Consider the following 23,294-nt stretch of genomic DNA (forward strand, 5'->3'; position numbering starts at 1 on the left):
GAGGACCACTTTCAGAGTTTGTTGTACGTTGCGGCGGTAGCGGTTACAGTTCCATACGCGGCTTGTTAACATGACCCGGAGTTGAAATCGCCCTTCGTACGTAGATTCAGCGTGTTTTTGGTGTTCATCTGGTGTTGTTTTGTGGCGATTTTTCCATCGTTCAAAATGCCGTGCTCTGCAGTAACTCTCAGTTTGGCTACGATCACTTCCATCATCGCCGTCGCTCTGTTGGCCATCGCCTTCGCCACCGACAACTGGCTCTTTATCGAAGTGAAGAGGGCCAACATATTGGTAAGAACCGAATCCTCAAAATTTCCCAAAAGAACAACGCGTTTCGTAATCGCACAATTCCAGTAATTACGTCAAGGATTTTTTTATACTGTTATTACAGTCGTCTTCATCACGGTGAATTCTTCGATGATTAACGCAAAATTGAAAATAATTAACCACTCTTTGCTAGCATGTTCCTCATTTCTGTCTAATTTCCGAGACGAATACCACACTGTGCGGCAAAAGTATAGCATCTAAAAACAAAAGACTCTCTTCTTGCATTATACGTTTGCGTTTACCGTTACGTCGCTGGGCAGCATTAAATTATAAATCGCACAGTACCATTACGATACGATATGGAATTCCGTATAAATAAAAAATGTGATGCCATTTGCTTAATTGGGCCGTGACTTAAGTCGTGACTAAATTAAGCGATGCTTAAGCGTGTATGACTGAATAATAACTTAATAAATGGTAAAAGCTCGTCGTATTCACTCTGGTTTGGTATAATTAGTTGTGTGTTCACCATTAATTTGTTGAAACAAATTTAAATGCTTGAGGGTCGAGACCTTGACTATCGATTAACATACCCGTGCCAAATCAGTTTTTGGATGTTCCGCCGGGTATCCTTCCGTAATGCAACTTCGAACGACCTTCAAGGTTTTTTTTTGCTCCGCGTATTTGTCCGATTAATTTCCGCCAATTTGTTTCGTTCCATTGTTCCAAAAGTGGGTTAGAGGATTTTAAAATCCCAAAAAGCAATGAAGGACAATTTAAATCTCCTCTCTTAGAAAGCAACATGGTTTTTCAGAAACACCTGTTGAATTAGGTTGTCAAATAAAAAAATCACCAGACCTAGTAATTTTTGTTTATTTAGGTGACTTGAATGCGCCTAAAAAACTCATAATTTAAATTGTCGAATCGACGTTTTCAAATCAAAAATCCATCACAATTAATTTGAGATAAATTGACATAATGATAATATAATCGTACATATCTACTTTTTTCATTTTACACTAAACAGCGTTGCCAGTTGCAATTTTATGTTGGAATATAATGGTGATGTTTTTGTTGTTTTTTTGCAAAAATCTATGTTTATGATCAGCAATAATGGGGGAAAAAGTAATAATGATCGAAATACATTTTAAAAATATTTTCTATGCACGAATGTAGAAGACATTTTGCTGAATTTATCAATAATATAAACATTTCAAATTTATATGACTATACTCTGTTCACAAATTAAAGATCCACTAACTGTTGATTTAAATTGGCACAACTGAAATGACAGTTACATTTTGTCATTTTGAAGCAATGTTTTAGAAAATTTTCATTTGCTATATTGTCGTGAAAAGAAATACATAGATTTGTTTAAGAAAAAATTAAAAATTGACATAATATGTTGTATGGAAGAATTTAAATTCAACAACGTTGCCACGTGTATTTTCGACGTAAATTACGGTACTAGTGGATCTCTGGTATGTGAACAGAGAAGAAATTAATAAAAAATGGCACAGATACGTTTGAAAATGAAGATAATAATTGAGAATGTAAATTAAGGAAAATGCAGTTTTCAGTTTTTTTCCCTAAAGAAAAAAATCTTTAAATTTTTGAACCTAAATATGGCAAATTCGCAAGAACGATGAAGCTGATTCTCAGTTTTGTTTTTATCGAGATTAGCATCAAATCATCAGACCGTTTCACTTCCTTTGAAAAAATTGGAAAAAATCCATTATCGTCGGGGAAAGCAGGCTCTCGTCCATTTTTTTGTTTTCTTGAATGACTTTTTCTTTGGAAAAACAGTAAACACACAAAAATAAAAAATAAAATTATCTACACCCGACACGCAACTGCAAACTGTTTATAATCTCTTGGAGAATCAACTTTTCCTTTTTTGTCCTCAAGAAAGTCAACAATCAAGCTTCTTGTACCTAAATCAAGCAAGGAAACTCTTCGAGATTTCGATCAACTCGGTACATTTACCAATCACTCATGAAAGGTGGTCCAGTTATACAATAATTAATCGAAATTCAGCATTCCACTCTTCCTATTTAGATTCTCATTACGCAACAGATTTCTTACACGCATGATCTAATTGACTTCTCATATTAATTTCGTCCTACAGGCTAGTCGAGGTTAGCAAAAAAAAAGACATCGATAGGCGTAGCCTCTACACCTTCTAAAAAACAACATAAGACATTGTATGTAGATTTTTCGCTCACAGAGTCATCATCTCGTAATTACGTATCAACAGTAATTACCGGTTCGTATAGAATGCGGCTGTAGTGGGATAGACAAGAATGATAATATTGGCAGGCGACGGATTTCTTACAAAACGAGTTACAAAACGCTCACAGTACAACAAAAATGAGCGTAATGGTGGCAAATCGCAATTACCAACTTTATAGGCTGTTATTTATGTAAATTACACGGTTGAAAAAAATGCAAAACTGAAAGAATTTCCACTTTCTAGAATCTAGTTGCTGCAAGGTTAATTATTGTTACTTCAATTAGCAGTTGCGTAGCTGCTTGGAACGACACCGCGAGGATTGCTCTTGGCAGGAAGATCTGGTCTCGTTCTTGTAACCTTTCGATACCATTTAAAATATTCTTCTTTCGTAATGGTGACGGTTCGAATGTGAACGCACCAAGTCTCTTCGAGCGCTTTTCCGCAAACCTTGACACCCAGAAAATCAATTAGACACTGTTTACGCTCGCGTTGTCGGAATTTTAACCCGACAAGTCGTCGGTTTCTATTCTTCGCACACCATGGGAAATCCATCGAGGACTTTCCTTGACAGATTTTTGCAATGCTAAAGCTTGCGGTGTCTGAAGAAAACGCGTCAGATTTATTGTTTTTATGTAAAATTATGCATCACACACCTGTTCGAGACGTGGAGGTGTCATAACCTCCACACATTAATGGTTTATTTTCATTGATGGTCCCGAAACGAGGCCACATGAATAATGACCCACAATGGTTTTCGCAGAGGTTCGTGCACTCGACGAGATGAAAGTCGAAAGATCTGAAAGTTAATCGTTTGCTTAAGAGTTAAATTGACAATATTTTAATAAAAATGAAACGCATAGAAATTCTCTTTGGATGCCATTAATATCGCTAAGGAGCGGAACTGGCTACCGTACCATAAAATATTGATGGTTCCACCGGAAAAAAAGGATTTAGAGAAATGCACCTCTCATATTTGGGCGATGGATGTAGTAAACTGTTACGACGAAGAAATGTGGAATATATTCCTGATATAATTACTAACAAGTCATTCTCCTCCAACCAAAACCCGACGTGCCACAATAAATCAGATTTTATTGCTTCCTCTGGGTATTTCGAACCTTTTCCTAATTTCATAATGGTATAATAGCTTCATCTTTAACGAGCAGAGAAAAATCTCTTGATTTGTGAGCTTTAATAATGAACGTCTGAGTCTTCCTGTCTTACTATGTATTTATATTTTCCGTCAGATTATCTTAGTATTTGGAGTACTCTTTGGAGAGTAACAACAACTGACAACAATAACTTCTAACTGTAAGAATGAAAATGATCAAGTGTCAACACTAATGTCACTTGTCAACAACAAACGTCACTTGTCAATCGTCAATCAGCATCTGTCAGTTGCCCTCGGTCTTGACTCCCTTTTTCAGTTGAATTTCGCACTTGTGTCGCTTTTTCGCAGAGCAGGTCCTTCGGTGGTTGAATTTCCTTCGGTGCTGGAAGGATGTCGCGCGTGCTTCGGGTCCTTGACCTCGACTTCCTCACTCTGGAGACATCCGGAATTTGTGCAGTGGTACCCGTACGATGGGCGTATATTATATCCATATAAATAAGTAATGCATCCTACAATAATAATTGTTGTTACATAATCTGCGGCATTCGCGACGTGGGTTCGGCCATGTTACGACGATCTCGTACGCAACAAATAACATTCCTTTCCGTGTGTGCAAACAGCGCGAATCCTAACTGTATCGACGAACATAATTCTGAATTATTATTAGTGACATTATTTGGACTAATTAAGTCGACGAAACCGTTCAGTGTGACACTGCAAACAAGTTTGTTCACCCTCGAGTCTGGTCTAGCCGAAATTAATTTGCACTCTTGATCCATAATTCGACTAAAGTAGGTTCGCTTGTTCGGGCTGTGGGCTTCAGGTTGACGAGAATCGCATTTCTTATCTAAATTTCTCTTTGTTCGCATGCAGGCGTTTCGTAATCCGTTATTTTACCATTTTTATTTCATAATTGGAAACATTTTGCCACCATACAATTCAAATTCGAATCCAGTGAAACATTTTTGGGTTGTACTCAGCGCAGCAAGTAATCTTGATGCTGAAAAACAACAGAGGAAGGATGTTAGAATTTTTGCCCGAAGTATGTGTTTTAATTATACGAAAAAGAGAATTTTATCTACTTTAATTCCTGAAATTTCGGCTGCTCAAATTTTCATATTAGACTAGGGACTTTTGCGTGGGTTGGTAACAGTCAATGACAAAATAATCTAGTAGCCGTGAAACAAATTCAATAATATTTGTCATTCGTGTGCTAAATGTTTAAAATGTTATATCGAGTGATCCATTGAATTTGTTATTAAAGTTGGCGCTGGAACTGAAGCCGTAAGTTTTTTTGAATCGATACACTTATTTAAATAAATCAATAAAAATCAAAATGCTATAATATCAATATCAATGAAGTTAAACGAAGGGCCCGTTTGTGCTTAAAACAAAATGGTGAACATTTTCACCATAATATGTTGTAACATTGTTTAATAAAATAAACATTACCATTGTAATTTTTCTCTTAATCCCTCGAATCCTTAATTCGCCGTTTTCTGTTTTACAATTGTCATTAAATGTGACGTTTGTCGCGATATTTCAGAACTAGACATGTCTTGACAGTTCCAGCGCCAACTTTAATAACAAATTCAATAGATCGCACGATATTTACTAAATTTACTTCGTAGATTCACAATTCAATTTGTAATGCTACCGGGTGATCTTAAATGATTGTGACTTTTTTTCTTAAGTTGGGAACATTTTTCATAAATTATTTTGGTAAACTTGATACCTTAATCAACACATTGGCGTACGCACGTCATTTTGACATTTTATCTATTAATAAATTGTGTCAAATAGGCGAGGACGCCTATGTTTACGTCAAAGTATCACATTTAAAAGCAGAATAACCAACAATAATATTACCAACCTATGAAAAAAAGTCACGTTTATTTAAAATCACCCGATACTAGAAACGATAAACAGGAAAAACAGAAATATGCATCAGAATATGTACTGTCGCAAGCAATAAATTTTGGTCGTCAATGTCATTTCAAAATTTGGTTAGATTGTCACAAATTTGAAAATTTTCCCTGCCTGATTATGCCCATATCAGCAAAGTGTCAAAAAAATGAGAACAAAAATGACAATTAATGTCATACAACATGATGATAGGTTATGATATTTACGACTGTTTTAAAATGGAGCATTTTCGATTGCGTCAAAAAATGACCTTGATGACCAAAATTTATTGCTCACGACTGTACTTAGATGATGAAAATGAAGGGAAATGAGAAAGAGAATATATTCGCAGCATTGAAAACAATAAGAAACCTAGTTTGGTTTTTATCAGTCAGTTATCAGTCCGTATCACTTCTTTTGATAGAAGATATTGGAAAAAACTGACTACCGTTAGGGAAAGCAGGTTTTCGTTTGTGAATTGTGAATTAAATTTTCTTTGGAAAAACATGAAACACAAAAATAAAATGACCTACATTCGCATCGTCTATTTCTATTTCCTTCTTCTTTTATTATTAGCAAATCTTAAGACGGTGAAAGAAAATACATAGATTGATTAGTCTGTTTCTTCTGTTTGCTTCATTCGGTCTAAAGGTGCTAAGTTCTGATATCTACAGAAATTGTAAAATTGCAAAGAAAGGAGAAAAGACTAAAATAGGAAAAGACAGAAAGAGGACAAGCAACAGGAATTATAAGAAGAAAAATATAACAAGAATGGTAAATAAAAAGAAACAGATAAAAATATAACTGATCATAAACAAGAGAAATTGTTTCGTTATTTAAACACTTAGAATCATCAATCTTTTTCGTTACGCCGGAATTTACACCTTCTATCGTAACAATTACGTCCTAGCCATCGGAGGAATTCCACCGAGAGAAAACTAGTCAACACACAATTATTTTGCCCTTTGCTCTATTTGGTTTTTATTTGTGCGCTTACATATTTTCGAATTAAGACATAAAACAATCTCGAAGCTGTTTGAAACCATCTAAACGCAACAATGGCTCTGAAGCGGATCCCTGCGGCACCTCGTCCACCACATGCTCTCCTTGAAGAACCCATTACAAACATGTCTTTTTTCGACTCATTCGAAATCCAAATATCTCGCTCTAGATCTGCGTCCGTTGCCTATCGGAACAAACGGCCGGACTATTTTCAATCTTCATGCATGTGGACACGGCTCTACCGATTACGGCAAAAGTAGAACGTGCTGCATTCTCGTCGAACGGCCGTTGTCTTCGGATGATTAATATCGAATCGCGTGCAATTATCTGACCGACTTAAGCCACCTATTCTCGGACAGTTCGATGCAAATTGCACCGGAAAACGGAACCGAAGGCAAGGAAGAGTGGGTGACACCGTAACGTCGCAGGAAAAACGTTCCAGCACCGTCGCTGACCCGCACTGATTGTTCTTCTTCCTAAATGGTGGTCCGATGGATTCCTAGACAGGATGATTCGCACGTTAATGCCGAAACGTGATTCAGGCATTCATAACGGTTGATCTGGCCTCACCTGTAAAGGAACTCGTTCGTTTCGTTTTTTCCATGTGCGATTCCTTTTCGTCAGGCCTTGTCAAAATTGGACCGTTGTTTAACGAGCCATAATGAAAGGTTCCATTGCTGTCATTAGGTTTGTTTTTTTTCGAACTAATTTGCTTATAATAAGGTTGTTGGGAGGTACGATCGATCCTGTGGAATGCGGTTACGTAACACTCCGTTTGGTACGCGGCTGTGGTCTTTCGACATTTTTTGATAACACTCTCGGGTGGGTTTCGTCAAGGTGCGAAGCGAAAAGGAAGAGTTGATGGGAGATAAGACGATTGCTCGCGGAAGCCAACACCGTGTCGGGTTCGTTCCGTTGCAGAAATCACTGTTTCGGGTTGGCAATGTTCACACCAAACCTATATATCAATATTTGGAAACTAATTGTGGCAGCTGGAGGAGTGGGCCAAGGACCGACCTCTGCGGAATTCCATTGGAAATTTAAATTGCTTACTTTTACCTTTATGCTCGTTTAGAGCGTGTTGAAAAATACAAAAGACAATTATCCGATAACTATTGACGATATTGTAGCATGTGGTTTTGATTGATCCTGACCGCAAGGTTCTCCGCTCGAACCGTTGTTATTAATTTGTATTTTGGAAAGTAATTGTGATCGAATAGCAACTAGCGGAAGACTACATCGGTAACTTTCTCGAACGATTTGTTAAATAAAAAGCGTAAATGGTCCTAAGATAAGAGTATTGTGTATCTTTTTACTGATTTGATGATGCATACTCCACAACTAATAAAAATATTTTGCACATGTGTAAAGAAGAAACATAAATATCCCTAGATCACCAGAGCGTGTCAAAAACTGATTTTCCCCATATATTCTCTTGCGTTTACAGTGGGCTGTGGTTTGGAACACGCTTGTCGTTACTTAATCTATATAATCTAAAATTAAACCTACAAATATGAACAAAACGTCAACCGTGTCTCAAATAGACATTAACGGATTAGTTTCTGACACGCAACTTGCAAAACTGATTTCTTTTATTAACCCAGAAAATTCATATTTTGTAACATCCATTTAGCGAAAAATTAATCAACAGATTTTAAAAAATCTAATAAAAACCTCTAAAATATCTTGTTGGTTGTATATCCTAATTAAGTAGACATGGAAAACAAAAGTCAAGTCGTAGGTTAATTCACACAGCTTTAATTATTAGATACTGATAATTAATTATACCTAAATTAAAAGTGTTTATCACAATGAAATACAAACGGATACTTAAAAAAAGCTAAACTTTTATACAATATGATTAACAGGAAAAAAGATAAAGGACCGCTATGGAAAACAAAATTTCTGGAAACGTGGGGCGTAACTTAATAAACTGTCACTTGTCAATTTTGACATTTATGTGAATATGTATTATTTAAAAAATGGTTTTACTCGAGAACACGAATTATTCATGACAGGATCCTATTTTGAAAATGGAAATGAACAAAAAAAAGGTGAGTCACAGATGTTCGTATCATTGAAGCTACGTCACATGTTTTCAGAAGTTTCGTTATTCACAGCCGCCACGTGTCCCTATTTTTATTGATCATATTGTATAATATTTGTTCAGTTATTTAAAAGTTTAAATTACTATTAACAAAAAATGCGATTAATTTCATTGTACGAATCAATCTACGAGTCGGTCTTTATTTCTCGTGAATTAATAATCCAAATAAAAGAACGTAAGTATATCAAGGGTAGGTACTGTGGAACATATTTGATTTTTGCCGTTGTGTAGCACATTGTGGTAATAAATAGAAAAACAGAGGTTATGTAAGTCCGTCCATTAATGACAGGTTTTTAATAAAAACTGTTGTAAGATGAAAAGTAAGTAATTAGAATATAGAAAAACTGAAGAAAATCACAAGAAAAACAACTGAGACGTCGAACTCACAACTGACACTAAGATTTAATCATTTGTCATTTGACGGTTTTGACGGATCGACGTAGTTTGACACAATACAAATTATAGAGCCTCACAATTCCACAGGACTCTTGATATACCTACGTTCTTTTATAGACACTTTGTACAATGTAATAAAATAAATATCCTTGTAGCATTTTTTTTAGTTTACATATTTTGAATAATAGAACCTCATTTAAAAATTGTGAGTGTCGTTATTTTTTCATTTGTTAGTTTTATTTTATTAGACAATTTATCAGTGCAGTTCAATCACCGACATTTCCAAGGCTGACTCGATATAACCATTAACAGAACAAAAATAATTGAGTTGTGTTAATGAATGTACAACACACATACTGGCTTCATTTATTTTTATTTATTTATTGTCCACTTTATTTAAATTGTTTCTCTTGAATTGTGGAAAAAAGGCACAATTTATTTTGAACAAATTTACCTACTTTACGTCCAATTTTAAGAAAAAAAGGTCAAAATTTAAAATTTTATGTATAATATGTTTCAAAATCAAAAATCCTGTTGAATTATGTTGGCAGAAAAAAGAAATCCCTAGAATAAGTTTCATTTTTTGGGTTGGCCCAATCTCCCGCCAAAATTTGACATTGAACTGTTGAGTTTATTTACGTAACACAAAATAATTATTATGTACAAAAAGGTGGTGGCTACTGTATCATAACTTTTGAGTGACATAATAAAATGAGAATAAAAAAACACGATGAATTACGACCTAACCAACTCTCAACAGTTTTCTTTCATAACCCCACTTTTTTCTGACACATACTAAAAACAAAAGTTGGCGACGTTTTCAGTTGTATTTTCGAGGTAGAATGCAGTGTGGTGGATTTTTGATTTTGAAACAGATTATAGCACCTACTCTGCCATTTTTAGAACCACTGTATAAAATTCGACAAAAATATTTTTTATTGTGACACCATTTCCATTTCTTTAATTCTATTACATATAAATAAATTCTTCTATGGAGAGTAACATTCACAACCTTTTAATAGAACATAGAAGAAAAACTGGTAGAACGATGCAGAATAGAAAAAAAATAATTGAAATTAAAATTAATGAGAGACATGTTGTAGTTAATTAAATTCGCAAAAAAAATTATAGTTACATATTTGTTCCTCGTCAAACTTTGCAAGTCAACATAAATTCTCACTTTGCAACAATAAAAAAGTGGTAAACAGTCTCAAGGCATTGCTAAATTTGTCGTTGAATTTTGAATGACTTAAGCGCCACTTAGTACCTCCAAAAATTGATGAATACTAATTTAATGAGAATGTGACGGTATTGTGTCACAACTGAAATTAGTTCTGCATAATTTACCCAATAAAAGAAAGTTACAAATTATTTAGAATTGACATCATATCCGCTTGACATATCTACAGTAAAAAGTTTTCGAAATAACACAAATTCCGATATATTTTTTTCAATGGTCTCTACTAATTAAAATTGGAAATTTGATATCCATTGTCTAGCCTCGAATTACTTTACTTAGATATTATCACAACAAAATTTCCATTTAAATTAACTAAACCTTTTCTTCGACTTATAACTTCTTAATTATGTAAATTAGACCACGACCTAAAGAATACAATTTTACAATAGCTAGTCCATGAACTTAAGACAATCGATAAACCAAAATACTTAAAATATTTCTTGTGGAATGTGGTTTCTAACATTTAAAATCCTCACATGGGAAAGTTTATTTCAAGCTAATTTTTAATAAACAATTTAAAAGATCCTAATTAAAGCCGTGAACCAAAAAATTCTTCAATTAAAACTTCCAATTCTTAGTCAAAGAAGGCTATGCATTTTCATGAGCTACTTTGATCCTTCTCCACGTTCGCCTTTCAAACGTATCTACAAATATTCTGTACTCTTCGGACGCCTTCGTGTTTCATTTCAATCCCCAGCCCGGAATTTTGCAACGATTCCGTTACGTTATTCTTCGCTTTCTACGTCATATATTACATTGACATGGCAGAAACGCTGCCAGCCGACTCCGTTTCCCTTTCAACTGTCATATCTCGCCTGTCGAAAGCACTTCCATTGTCCACCCTCTATATAATAATCGCCATTCCGACCGCATCACACTCGATTTCCTGCCACTGTCCGACTGAAACTTTCCATTAGAATAGAAATAGCGTTCCCGAATGCGCGAACACGCAACAAATTCGATTCTCATTCACGTCGAAGAACGAACGAAAGTGAAGAAAAATCACCGCAAAACCGCAGCCAATTTCGCCTCTTGATCCGGCGTCGAAATCACCGGACGATTCTGACACGCTCCGCTGCCAAAATCGTCGCTTCTCTGCGAGGATAGCCTTTGGAAAGTCGCCGAAGGAGCGGATTTCACTCGGTCACTTTTAAAATTGCTCAGCCGAGACGCGGAAAAATGGTTCACCGGTGGAGGTCTTGTTCATTGGTCGAGGCGTTTTTCGCCGATAATTGTAAATGTTTTCCGGATGTGTTGCGGCGCAGCTGTGGCACACTTTACATGCATTATGTGAGGTTTCCACGTAAAGCTGGTGTAGAAATTGTGGCTTATCGCGTTTAGCCACTGTCAATATTTAAATGGTCGGGTTGGTGTTCTCGTGGCATTTAGAAAATGTAAGACCGAAAGAGATAAATCACTGGTGATGACCTGCTAACTGCCGCGGTAAATATGCACCGGTGCTAGTGAAATTTCGAGTCGGTTTGTAATTTTCATGATACAATAAAGTATGGGAAAGAGTTTCCCAGCGTTTGAATATTCCCAGAATGGATACATTCTTGCATTTTTAATTGGACAATGCTTTCTAATGTGGCGCAGTTGACAGCGCGGACTCTAAGTAAACCACTTCCTGGACGAAATATTTACAGTTGTCCTCATTATTGTGTTAAAATAGCTCTAAAGTCTCTTGGAGACGATTGCCAAAAATGTGATGTAACTCGCAACGAAAGCAACTAAAGAAATTCAGTTTGAGGAGTCGTGTTATGTCTTGATCCATCACATTTAAACAGTAAAACGTATTTGACTCTTTTGTGCTAAATATTTAATCTTTCTTGTTGTTTACCAAATATTTTTGTTAAAAAAAAAGTAGAATTTGTAAGTTCAGCATCAACAATGTGTATGTGTGATGACCTACAGATAAAAGATTCGGTTAGAACACAATTAAACACGAAAATTAAGGTTAGGGAAATTTTTTGGTGTATGCACAGTGGGACAAATATTCAAAAATGTTGTTACATTCAGTAGGGATTATTTTACAAGACTTAAATCAGTGGTTCTAAAACTTTTTGAATCCGGGACGAAGTGCAGAACATACATACAGGGTGTTATTGAAAGTTGTACAGATATTTTAACCACGAGCTACTGGCTTCATGTAGAACTCGGAAAAAATATTTTAAAAAATCTGTCAAAAAATAAAAAGACATTTATTTTTTGAGCTACAATTTTTTCAAATTGCTTTTAGTTTTCTACGTTGTTCTACAACCTCGTAGGTAAAATTTCGGTACATTTTAAAAATACACTGTATATCATGTTTTATAAAATGTACGCCAGTAGTAGTAGTATTAAATATATGTGTGAGCGTGACGGTTCTGTCAAAATGGCGCCTCCGAGAGTTGCCAACTGCGACTGGATTTAGTGTTATCTAAAATTCCCTATCAATAACCTAGCAACTGAAAAGTTACTAGGGAGTGGTCACAATCAAAATGAATATATTATACATAATTACTTACTTAATATATAATAACTTATATATAATTCTATAAATAGAAAAATTGTTACTATCGCTTTTTATTTATTTGTTGTCATTATTGTTTGATGAGGTTTGTTCCATTTCATCTCATTGCGATGTGGTTTCGCACCATTTAATCAGATCTTGGGTAATACAAATTGGAATATTTTGTAGAAAAAGTTGGTATTTAAACCTAACAAATTTGTTCAGAGATTAATGAATAACTGTTACGAGTTGGCCTCCTCAATCCCCTGATTTAAACCCGATAGAACACGTGGGATTATTTTGACTATTTAACTAAAGGTAAAAAATTACAGAAACTTGTTCAAAAGACTTTATTTTTTTACTTTTGCCACACTCATATTTCAATTCATTGTGAACATAATTTAATTATGATCTCACTTCGTTAATTTTATGTTTTGGAAAGACAAACTTCTGAAATAAACTGATGTTAATCTTTGTATCCAAACTGTACATTATACCATTTCACCGGATATTCTCATATTGCAACAAATAAAATTTAAGTATTGTTTTAAAATATCTCCACAAAGCGATCTTAAAATTATTGATGCAACTGATACTTTGTTATTATTGCCGTAAAACTTATCGTAAAGTGTGAAGACAAAGAAACTTTTTTTGTTTGAACTGCGGAATTAAATATTAGCCGTTAATTACTAGCTGTCAAGAATATTTTTCAAAAAGTTTGACGACTGGTTAAACATTCTTTGTATTGTGCTGAAGCTCTAATTTCCCCGGACATTTGTTAAGTGAAATTGTTCATTAGACATCAACATCGCGTAAATATCTCACATTTCACTTTAAAGGTAAAAGTCGTGGACAAATTGTGGCTAATTTTGATGCACAATGCTCTGTGTCTTCTAAAGTAGGTGATGTGTAATTTCAGTAATTGTAAATCTGACAATTTCAAGCGTTTCATTTCATGAGGACATTGCTGTTTGCTGTTTGGTTCTTTTAGTTTTTATCTGAATTAGTCACCAATCTTTCGGTTTCATAGTGCTTTTAAATATTTACTCTTTTTTCGTCAATTATTTTTAATTAATTTATTAAAAAAGCGATTCATTCCGATTTCTCTTCGGTCATTTCAAGATTTCTATTCTCTTTCCTTATCTTTCTGTTTTCAACTATATTTGCTTTTTTAATTCAAAAATTCTACTGTACCATGTAGTGTTTTGAATAGCCCGTAAATTACTGCTGACATTTCTCTTTTTCTTTCTCTCGCGACCTTTTAATATCGCTTTTTATTCTCTTAGTATTTACTTAATTACTTAATCAGTGTTTTCACATCTAAACCTGTTACATATCACATTTTCTGTATTCCTTTTGTATCTTTAACGTCTTAAATGAATTATTTACAGAATATTAATATTTTTATTTTATTTTGCCTCCTAAAGCAATACAGGGTGTTTTTTAAATGCCAGCACAAAAAAATACTGGTAATAGGTGAGGATGAGTAGAACTCATACATACAAAAATTATCTAAAAAAGTCTTTTCGTTTTCGAGATAAAAATAAACTAAATTTTGGTTAAAATTATCAATACGCTTCTTAATTAAAGTTAAAGTAATTAAAAATGTAATTGGGGTTGTCAAGCAACAACATACATTTTGTTGTATTTTTGTTCATAGAATTGTCGGGTTGCTATGGTTTAATTTAGTGCTTACTATTGTTGTGTCTGTGGCGTAGAATGTACATGGACAGAGTTAGTTTACCCCTACCGTTTTAGATTAAAAAAAAATGGTTTTCAGGACTCCATATGACCCAGTTTTTTTTTTTGTACTAGCATTTAAAAAACACCCTGTATATTCCACATTCTAACTGCTTGCATAACTTACTATTAATTGCTCCGTAAGTTTCTGAAAACGCTGTCACTTGTAATTATTTCCATGTTCTTCCCTTTCTTTTTTTTTTTAGGTGTTATCATTTACATAATTCTATTAATCACCATTACAACACTTTAACATCCTTTATTAACTTCCTCGTCATATATCATTTCTTAACTTGTTTATCTTTGTTTCTTTTATAAAAATCAATTGATTTTATTGAATAAATTCAAAGAAATAGAAAAAAGAAAATATGAGCCAAGAAAAGTTGTCGCAAATTTAGACTGCTCCTAAATCCTTTCTCCAATCACAGCATCTGTAATTTAAAAGGTTTTCGTAAATTCCTTCCATAGTCTATAATTTATTATGTAAATTGCTCTACTCTTTCCAAGTAGGTCTATATTTTAATTTATAAGAAAAAACAAACCAAAAATCTTGTTTATTCTTTTATCTGTCCCGGTTTTTATTTGAATTATGCATAATTTATTGATGAGACTGTCATAAATGTGCTGTTATTTTAATTGAATATTTTTCTTGCTTCAAAAAATTTATGGTCAAGAGCGCTGTGAAAAACAAAAACGTGGAAACACGTGGCGTAACGTTACATCACTCCACATAAAACAGACAAAGATTCACATAACCTAACTTCTAATTTACTGTGTTACAGAACCGTAGTTACAGAATGGCAGCACGGTCAAATGTTACTCATTATGACTCATTCACATAAGAACCATTCTCAAACCAAAATAATTTTGAATCATGCTGAAACTGTTGAATTTTTTTGTTTTTCAGAGACGCTCTTTACTGATTTGATTACTTCGATCATTTTTTTCTTGACATTTCTTATTCTTTTATTCTAATCGCTTCTTAACTTGTTTTTATTCCTAGTTTAATATTTTATTGTATGTAGGTACTTTCTTTGTTCTAGTTTGCTTTTTGTGTCTTTGCTGGTCTTTACTTCCATTATAAAAATATATGTAGGTATTTACCGACACTAGACTTGTATCTGGTCGTGTGAAGTCGGCCACCATCTAGTTGAAAACTGCAATTACTCACTTTTATAGTCAAATCTGAAGCCATAATAGATGCGATGACATCTTTTCCTAACAACCAAAACCATTACTACCCAGAAATTTTTAACATATTCCGCTATAATGTCCGTATAATAATCAAGTCAGTTGTCATTATAATGCATAATACTTCTAGTTTCGCCATTTCTCGCTTGACAAGCGCACCAGATTTTTTTCTACGAACCGCATCATTTTTACTACCATAGAGCAGAACTGTACATAAGTACGCAACGTAGCGTAAAATAAAAATATCGCAGTAATAACCGTCAAAATCGCGCCGCTATTCACACCCGTAAAAATAAAGATGCAGCTTTGCTTGGAGTATGTTTCGGTTCCGTCATCTAATTGTGTTCCTTCTACCTGCGGTATTTCTTAAGCAGATCGGAATGCGCGGCCGTCCTTGGCTCGCCCACGCCCGTAAAACAACAGCTAATTTCTTGCAAGTCGCCGGCTTAAGTTGAGCCGCTAATTGTTGATTTTCTTGTTTGTCGTTGCAGAAGTCTTTAAGCCAACATTCGGACGAGCACAGTCGAGCGCTCCTCGACAGCGTCAACTCCAAGTACTACTTTTACACGAGGACGAAAGGACTCTTCAGGATATGCTATCCCAAAGAAAGGCCTCCCACAGGTGTGTAAAATTGTTGCGTACGTGTGAAAGAATAATGGCTCTTAAACTGTCGAGTTTCTAAACGGCGTGCCAGAGAACATAAATTACTTGAAAAAATCGCGCTGAAAAATGTGACCGCTTTGATTTGGTTTATTCTTCGCGGCTTCGACTTTCTCTCGATGATGAGATGCAAATTTAGGACGGTGCGGATTTTATTGATGATGGCTGGCACAGGTGGAGGAAAATTTTAAAGAAACGAGGCTCGGACAGGCAACATGCGGCCACGGCAGGAATAATAAATAAAGGCGTATAATATTTCATTATCTTTTTACTCGTACGCATTCAAGCTGCAAGATTCCTGTCTTTATGTAACCTTAGAGGTTTTTTCTCTTGTGCAATTCTTTTCCTTCAAACTTGACTGTCTACATCAGTACATCATCACCGTAAAGTGTTATTAAATCTTTCAATTATTGTTTTCTCATTTACTAGTTGTAAAAATAATGTTCATTTTTCATTTGTTCATGACCTTTATTTTTAATTTAAATTTCTTATTAAAACATTACTTTTCACAATTTTTTATTATACCTTTCGATAATAAATAATTATTAATTTGCCTGGAAATTGTCTTAATTTTAACGACTCTTTAATATCTTCGTATTTTTTTTACCTGTCTTTTTTATCCTTGTTGATAACACTATTTCTTGAAGTCTTCTGATATATTTTAAATTTATCTATGGAATCATTATTATTTACATATTTTGTTCTTTTTTAAATTCTTATTTGCCCTTTCTTTAATGCAGGTAAAAAAACATTCTAGAGTTTTTGCCTCTTAATTTTTCTTTTTTGTTCTTCATTTGTGTATTGTTCTTTCCTAACTTCACAGTTCTCATTGTCCTTTTAAATGATGTATTATTATGTATTTAATTGGCACTGTTAAACAGCTTTTATTTGAGAAACTTGGGAAGAGATTTGTATTTTTACGAATGTTTTGCGTTCTCTGTTAATACATAATTCTTTTATCCAGTATTAATTACATATTCGTGACGATGTTTTTCCAGCCCATCGAATCTAAATGGTACCATTTTTTCCCCACAATCAACAACATTAAAAGCATTTTTACCCGGATTTATTCAACATCCTTTCTATTTTTTCCATTTCAGTTTTTATACAAATCTAAAATGTCTTTCTTCATTTTCACATTTTTGTACTTATTGAATTGGATTTTAATTTCAGCACATTGGACTTTATTAAAGATGGATATTTTCCGCCGATTTTCTAACCTACAAAATCTTCACGATCCAATCATCAATTTAAATTTTCGAAGCTTCATTCACCGTCGTAAATTCTCAAATTTCTAAAATTAATTTCAGCCTTCGCTTCTAGAACAAAAACTTCCAATTTTTCTTCTCATTTTTTGCTTCTGAATAATTTTTGTTTACGTCCATCACAAAACCAGCAGAAACTCCACTCTGCAAATGTCAATGCCTTACTGCACACCACCAAAACCATTCCAATTCCATCGTGGGATCACGTTTCCAGCAACCAGTCCTGAACCGATGGATGATTCACTCACCGTCACGTTCCTCCCAACAAAACCACATGCAAAACCACCAAAAACGTACCATTACGCAAAACGCAGACCGTTTTCACGGCAGCTCTCCTCCGTTCGAAAAAAAAATCATTCAGCAAAGAGCGTGTTCGGGATAATTGCGCTACTACCAGTTTTCTCCAAGACATCCGGTCTAAACTAACAAAATTCCAGTTTGGCAACGATTTCGCAACCAGTTTATTTCTCTCTTTGCATAATTACACGAACAATGGAGAGCAATTAACTGGTTTGATGAAACTGCAGAATGCGCGGATTGCGATAGAGTTTTTGAGTAAGAAAAATTATCGTTGTTTATTGCCGTTTTGTTTCAGTGAAAACGTACCTGAGTCCCGTGGAGACCCATTGCAACAACATCAACTACTACTTCTTGGACGAGAACAACGAGACCAAAGACTTCACGGATGATGCGTGGGCCAGACTGCGTAAGTGAATCATGATGCCGTTTCCAAAAAAAAGTGATTTCACGAATCCTCTAGAAAAAATAAAAAAATTGAAAAATACACTTCAAACGATAATGTAAATAAATTAACAAAAGTATCAACAGGGACAGCATTTCTCTCGAACCTGTTGCTATTTCTCAAAGTCATGTCTTAGCTTTTCTGGCTTGGACTTACTACCAAAAGTGTTCAATGTTACTTATTTTTTTTTAGTTGTACTAGAAATTGACTCAAATATTTTACTTTTATTATTTTGCTTAATTACCTACAATATACAGGGATGAGATTTAGACACATCTCAGACAAAGTATGAATAACTAAATGAATTTTCTCTACCTCGTATTAAGATTCCACCAGTCATTTTTAATTACCCAAGTGTTGCATTAAAAGTTAATGTAAATTTAACGAGATAAAACTTCGGTAAAAGGAAAGTGCTATAAATCCTACGAGATCTCAAACTGTCACTGTACTGATATTTCGTAAAAGAAGAGTCAAATATAACTTCACTTTTAGTTGATATTTACAAATATTACATTCACACAACTTATCTTCTGTTTTTTATTTACTGTTTCCAAATCAAACGCTTTGTCATTTCACCTAGAAAAAAATTATTGGATGTCCGAAAACATCAAAAGGTCCTTTGGCATTGGCAGGAATCAAAAAAATGTTTTAATTTTAAATGTCACCGTTGCCGAAAATAACAGAATTATGTAATTAAAAATGTAAAGAACTATACTCGAAATGTTTTGGATATGGATTGTCAAACTCAAGGTCGCTTAAAACTTATGATTGAACTGTACATTAGTGAGATCTGTCATAAATTCCAATAACCTTATTAGCGCGCCTAGTTACTTTTGCTGGTAGTGCCAACTTAACCCTAGAACTTAACGACAAGTCCCCAATCCACATCCATAACGTTCCGACTGTAGTGTTCTTGTTAATTTTTCTTTTTATTTTGTGATAAACAGGGATTCAAAAAACTAAGCATGATTTAAGAATTACGTGATACAATTTTTTCATTTCTAAACCCAAAATAGTACCAAATAAAAATTAGTCGCAGATTGGTTGATTTCCAGTGATCATTACGTAATCCAGCCAAGAATTTTTTCGATTAAAATCTTAAGTATCGCTTACCAGAAGTTAAATATGTCTCTAAATTCTCAACATGAATCATTCAAGTCTGTTTAAGGATGTTATTACTCGGCTGAATCTTGTCACAATTCTCGTCAGGTAGTTTCTGAGAAATAAAGATAATTTCTATTGTAGAGAGTTCACCTTTCAGCAAAAAAGGTTTAACACTTCAAATGACTACAATATCTGTAACACATTTGTAAAAGGGGACATGTCAAAGAATAGGCAAGAAATCTTACCAACTATTATCTACACAGTGTCTCTCTAAAATGATTGATTATTGCAATGGCGCTGGTGTAACATTTTAGAGAGAAAATGTTGTAATGTTGAGCAACCAGATCCGTAAATGCTAAAAAAAGAAAAGAAAAAATTAATACAAGAGTTGGTGTATTGTTTTGTGGAATACTTATATGTACTGTGATCTCCTTTTCATTGTGACAAAATGTTTGTAGAACGGTGCCCTATTCGTTTCACCCCCGAATCTGTGTCAGAAATTGTTGACCGTTGTCGATGCGGATTGAACTTAGCTGTACGTTTAATAGGTCCGTTATATGCCAGCACAATAAACATATTACATCCATTAGTCTTAGCGGTAACAACATTGAAATGAGAATAAATTGTAACAAGACAGTGGCCACGATCTAAACTAGAACGAGCATCGGATACGATTTTTCTCTCTTCCAGATATGGGCCGCTCGATGATCGCTCTCTTCAGCCTCGCCTTTGCGGCCGTCTTCGCCGCCTTCTGCACGGGTGTGACGGGATGTTGGAGGAGGTCCCCGAGCAACATCACCGCCACGGCCATCCTGATGCTGTTAGCATGTAAGCAGAGTGTCTGGAAAAAATTGTAATCGGCGGAAGTCGTCGACCTTTGCTACGGTTGATTTGCCGCATTAACAATTCACCCAATCGAACCTGAAAGTACTGCTTTAGAGACAGTGATAATTGTTATTCCTTGCGAGTGGGTAACGTTGATTGTGCATTGTGAGTAGACGCGTTCACTTTGGCAAAGGACTCAAAGGAACTGGGATGGGTCGTGATTTCTTTGTTTAGAAGTAAACAAAGCAGTCGCAGGATTGCAGGTCTTGTAATGTGATCGGAGTAGATTTGGTGCTGCGAAAGGAAACGATTGCTTACTTGGCGGAAACACGCTTCACAAATTAATGGTGAAGTGCGTTATTAAATTGATTAGTTAAAGGAAATGCAGCGAACAGACGGCAACTGGAGGAAGGCAGATATCGCTTGAACAGAAATTGCATTTTAATCGACTCGACGAAGATTTTTTAACGATTATCCATGCTTATATTTCTTGTTTCTTCGTAATGGAAAATCGATAAGTTTACATTAGAAATGGCCATGTTTGCATTTGATTCGTTATGAGGTTTTCAGGACAGGTCAAGAGTCACCTTGCCCAGACCTGACCCAAGAAATTTTAATATTTGTTTCTAATCTGTACACTACAAGACCTTTTCATCATTGCGTATTTATTTACAAACATTTCATTGTCTCATTTGTCTGTTTGTTCACACTCTCCGACGCTTTTCTTCCTCTTGTTCGCAATCCTGCGAATTTTAAAATTCCATTTTATACGCCTCCTCAATTCCAACTCGTCTTTTCTGTTCGCTTTTCAATAGTAACAAGTCAACAATGGTTGCACGTGTGCCCTTTTTGTTTACTCACAAAGCAGATGACACTAAACCTGCCTGTAATGTGCAATTGACTCATCACTTGTATGGCAACGCAGTCAACGCTAATTACGAATCCCTGGAATCCTTTTCAATGCGATGATACACAGATCGACTGTTAGCGCAATTTTCGGAGTACGACAACAATGCAAGCTTATTACAACTGATCATTCTCGGTATTCTTTTTGCTCTTAAACCACGATCACCTTCGTTTCAGGTCTGCTGAGTGCCGGCGGGATGGGTCTCTGGCATGGTGTTGAATACTACGAAAAAGAAAAAGTCGTCGGCGAGGAATTTTATCAGCGATGGGACAACGTAAGTCGAGATCGAGGATGGTTTAGTCCGGGATCTGCATTCTAGAAATGCCAGGGGGCTCCCCTAGTTATTTCTAAACCGTGGTCATGACGAAAGCATTATTTAAAATGTGGACAGAAAGCTCTTTAGGACTTGAAAACGAATAAATACTCGAAAAACTAAGTAAAACACAATGAAAAAGCAAAAGATCACTGAAAATACGTAATTATTGTTGTTGACAAGAATGACATATGCACATATGTCATATGTCACTTAAATCAGCGGTGACTAGATGAGTGTTAATCAGATTTAAAATTCACTGTCAATTTAATTTCTTGTATTTGTGATTATAATTATTAATTTCTAATGATATATTCGGCAGCTCTTTAACGCGCGCTTCATTCGTTTTTGCTATTCATTTCACCTTTTTCCTCCTATTTTTTGTGATGACGTCATTCTCATTTTTCTGTTACTGTTTTTTGCACAGTTTTGTCTGAAATGAACATTTAGGATCATTTGAGATAATTAGGTATAGTAAAACAACAAATATCTAGTAAAATAAACAATAACGTAAATGTTATTTAAGGAATAGGTACTTACGAAGCAGTAAATTTCTGTTTAGTACTAAATAGTTGGCGATAAATACTTTTTGCATTACAAGAAGTTGTAGTGAAAAGACAACACCGTTTGAAGACAAGTAGTTCATTAATTTCTTCTGTTTCGAAGCATTTTTGCATATTTTTAAATTTTCTTTGGGCTTGGGCGCTTGCGTAGCTCTTAATGACAGTTAACAAGTACTGTCATGCCAACTTAAAATTACTGGTATTTTTTTTTGTTACCAACCTAAATAAGCTGAGGGCGGTTTTCTTATTTTGGATAAAAAATGTAGTTGTCTTTAAAATTACAGTTATGAAACCCCAATATCCAAAATCATTAATGTTTACTTTATATATATTGGCCGGACCATCATTTTTAGAACGCAGATTTGATTTTGCGTGCACCTGGGTGACACCATCAGCGATCTCTTTATCTTCGCTTTCTTAATCTGATCCTCGCCAATGTAGATCCTCCAAGAGAACACCGAGTTCATGTACGACTGGAGTTTCGTACTGGGCTGGTTGGGAGTGTTCACCGCGTTGGGCGCCTCCTTTATGTTTTTCTTTGGTTCTTGTTGTCTGAGCAACGAGAAAGAGAAGGAGCAATTGAACAACGTACAGTACATAATGCCAGGTGTGTAATGTCCTCTGTTTATTTCGTAGGAGCTACGTGAGAATACCAGAGTCAACTATGACTGGAGTTACATGATTGCCTGGGTTGGGGTGGGATGGTCGTTGGTTGCTGCCATCCTGTTTTCTGGAGCCGCCATGTGTCTTCGGGGCGAAAGGGAACGGGAAGAAGCTATCAACATGCAGTATTTAATGCCTGGTAACTTTCGGGGTCATTCTCATCGAAAAAGATCGATGGTTTTCCGATCAAACGGGGATTTCCTCCGAGACACTTAAACTCTTTCGGAAAACCAACGGCTTTTTGTCTTGTGATGTTAATCTTAATAACACAGGGTTCCTACAGATAATTTAATAACAACCCTGTTCCATGTTAAGTCATTACGATAATTTTCCGCTTTCCTAAGCTTAGCTTGAGATTTTTCCGATCTTCATAGTTCTCAATTAATTCAACTTTCAAACTCTTCCAGTCAAAGGCGTCCAGACTCTTCACATTCGTTCAAGAATTTTATATCTGGACGCTTCTGACTATCTCTGTATAGATAAATTTGTATCGAATGCAAAACGCATGACTTGTAATTAATTACGAAAAAGTAATAACAAAACGACTAAAATGAGTAAAACTTGCATTG

General features: G+C 35.0%; 1 protein-coding gene and 2 long non-coding RNA genes across 5 annotated transcripts in view; 1 reads left to right on the forward strand and 2 right to left on the reverse strand.

Moving 5' to 3' along the window:
- Positions 1–23,294, forward strand: part of LOC138137769 (transmembrane protein 178B) — a 24,593-nt gene continuing 1,299 nt past the window's right edge. Inside the window, exons 1-6 of one of the 2 annotated variants that reach the window (XM_069057319.1) lie at positions 1–291; positions 16,175–16,304; positions 18,204–18,314; positions 20,145–20,282; positions 21,363–21,460; positions 22,699–22,864. In XM_069057319.1, the coding sequence (XP_068913420.1) occupies positions 166–291; positions 16,175–16,304; positions 18,204–18,314; positions 20,145–20,282; positions 21,363–21,460; positions 22,699–22,864 (769 nt within the window). In that variant the 5' untranslated portion in view covers positions 1–165. Of the gene's footprint in view, positions 292–16,174; positions 16,305–18,203; positions 18,315–20,144; positions 20,283–21,362; positions 21,461–22,503; positions 22,670–22,698; positions 22,865–23,294 lie in introns of both variants that reach the window. The other variant, XM_069057318.1, reaches the window with a different exon arrangement.
- Positions 2,648–4,703, reverse strand: LOC138137776 (uncharacterized). The gene is made up of 3 exons (XR_011161879.1): positions 3,415–4,703; positions 3,154–3,296; positions 2,648–3,099 (listed from the first exon to the last, which is right to left on the reverse strand). It is a non-coding gene; the product is annotated as an uncharacterized lncRNA (long non-coding RNA).
- Positions 18,224–22,248, reverse strand: LOC138137775 (uncharacterized). 2 transcript variants are annotated; one of them, XR_011161878.1, is made up of 5 exons: positions 22,040–22,248; positions 19,867–21,932; positions 19,700–19,809; positions 19,464–19,646; positions 18,224–18,364 (listed from the first exon to the last, which is right to left on the reverse strand). It is a non-coding gene; the product is annotated as an uncharacterized lncRNA (long non-coding RNA). The 2 variants fall into 2 exon arrangements; XR_011161877.1 differs by having other exon boundaries at positions 19,700–21,932.

Source organism: Tenebrio molitor, chromosome 9 (genome assembly GCF_963966145.1).
Source record: "Tenebrio molitor chromosome 9, icTenMoli1.1, whole genome shotgun sequence".
In the NCBI taxonomy this organism is placed as follows: domain Eukaryota; kingdom Metazoa; phylum Arthropoda; class Insecta; order Coleoptera; family Tenebrionidae; genus Tenebrio; species Tenebrio molitor.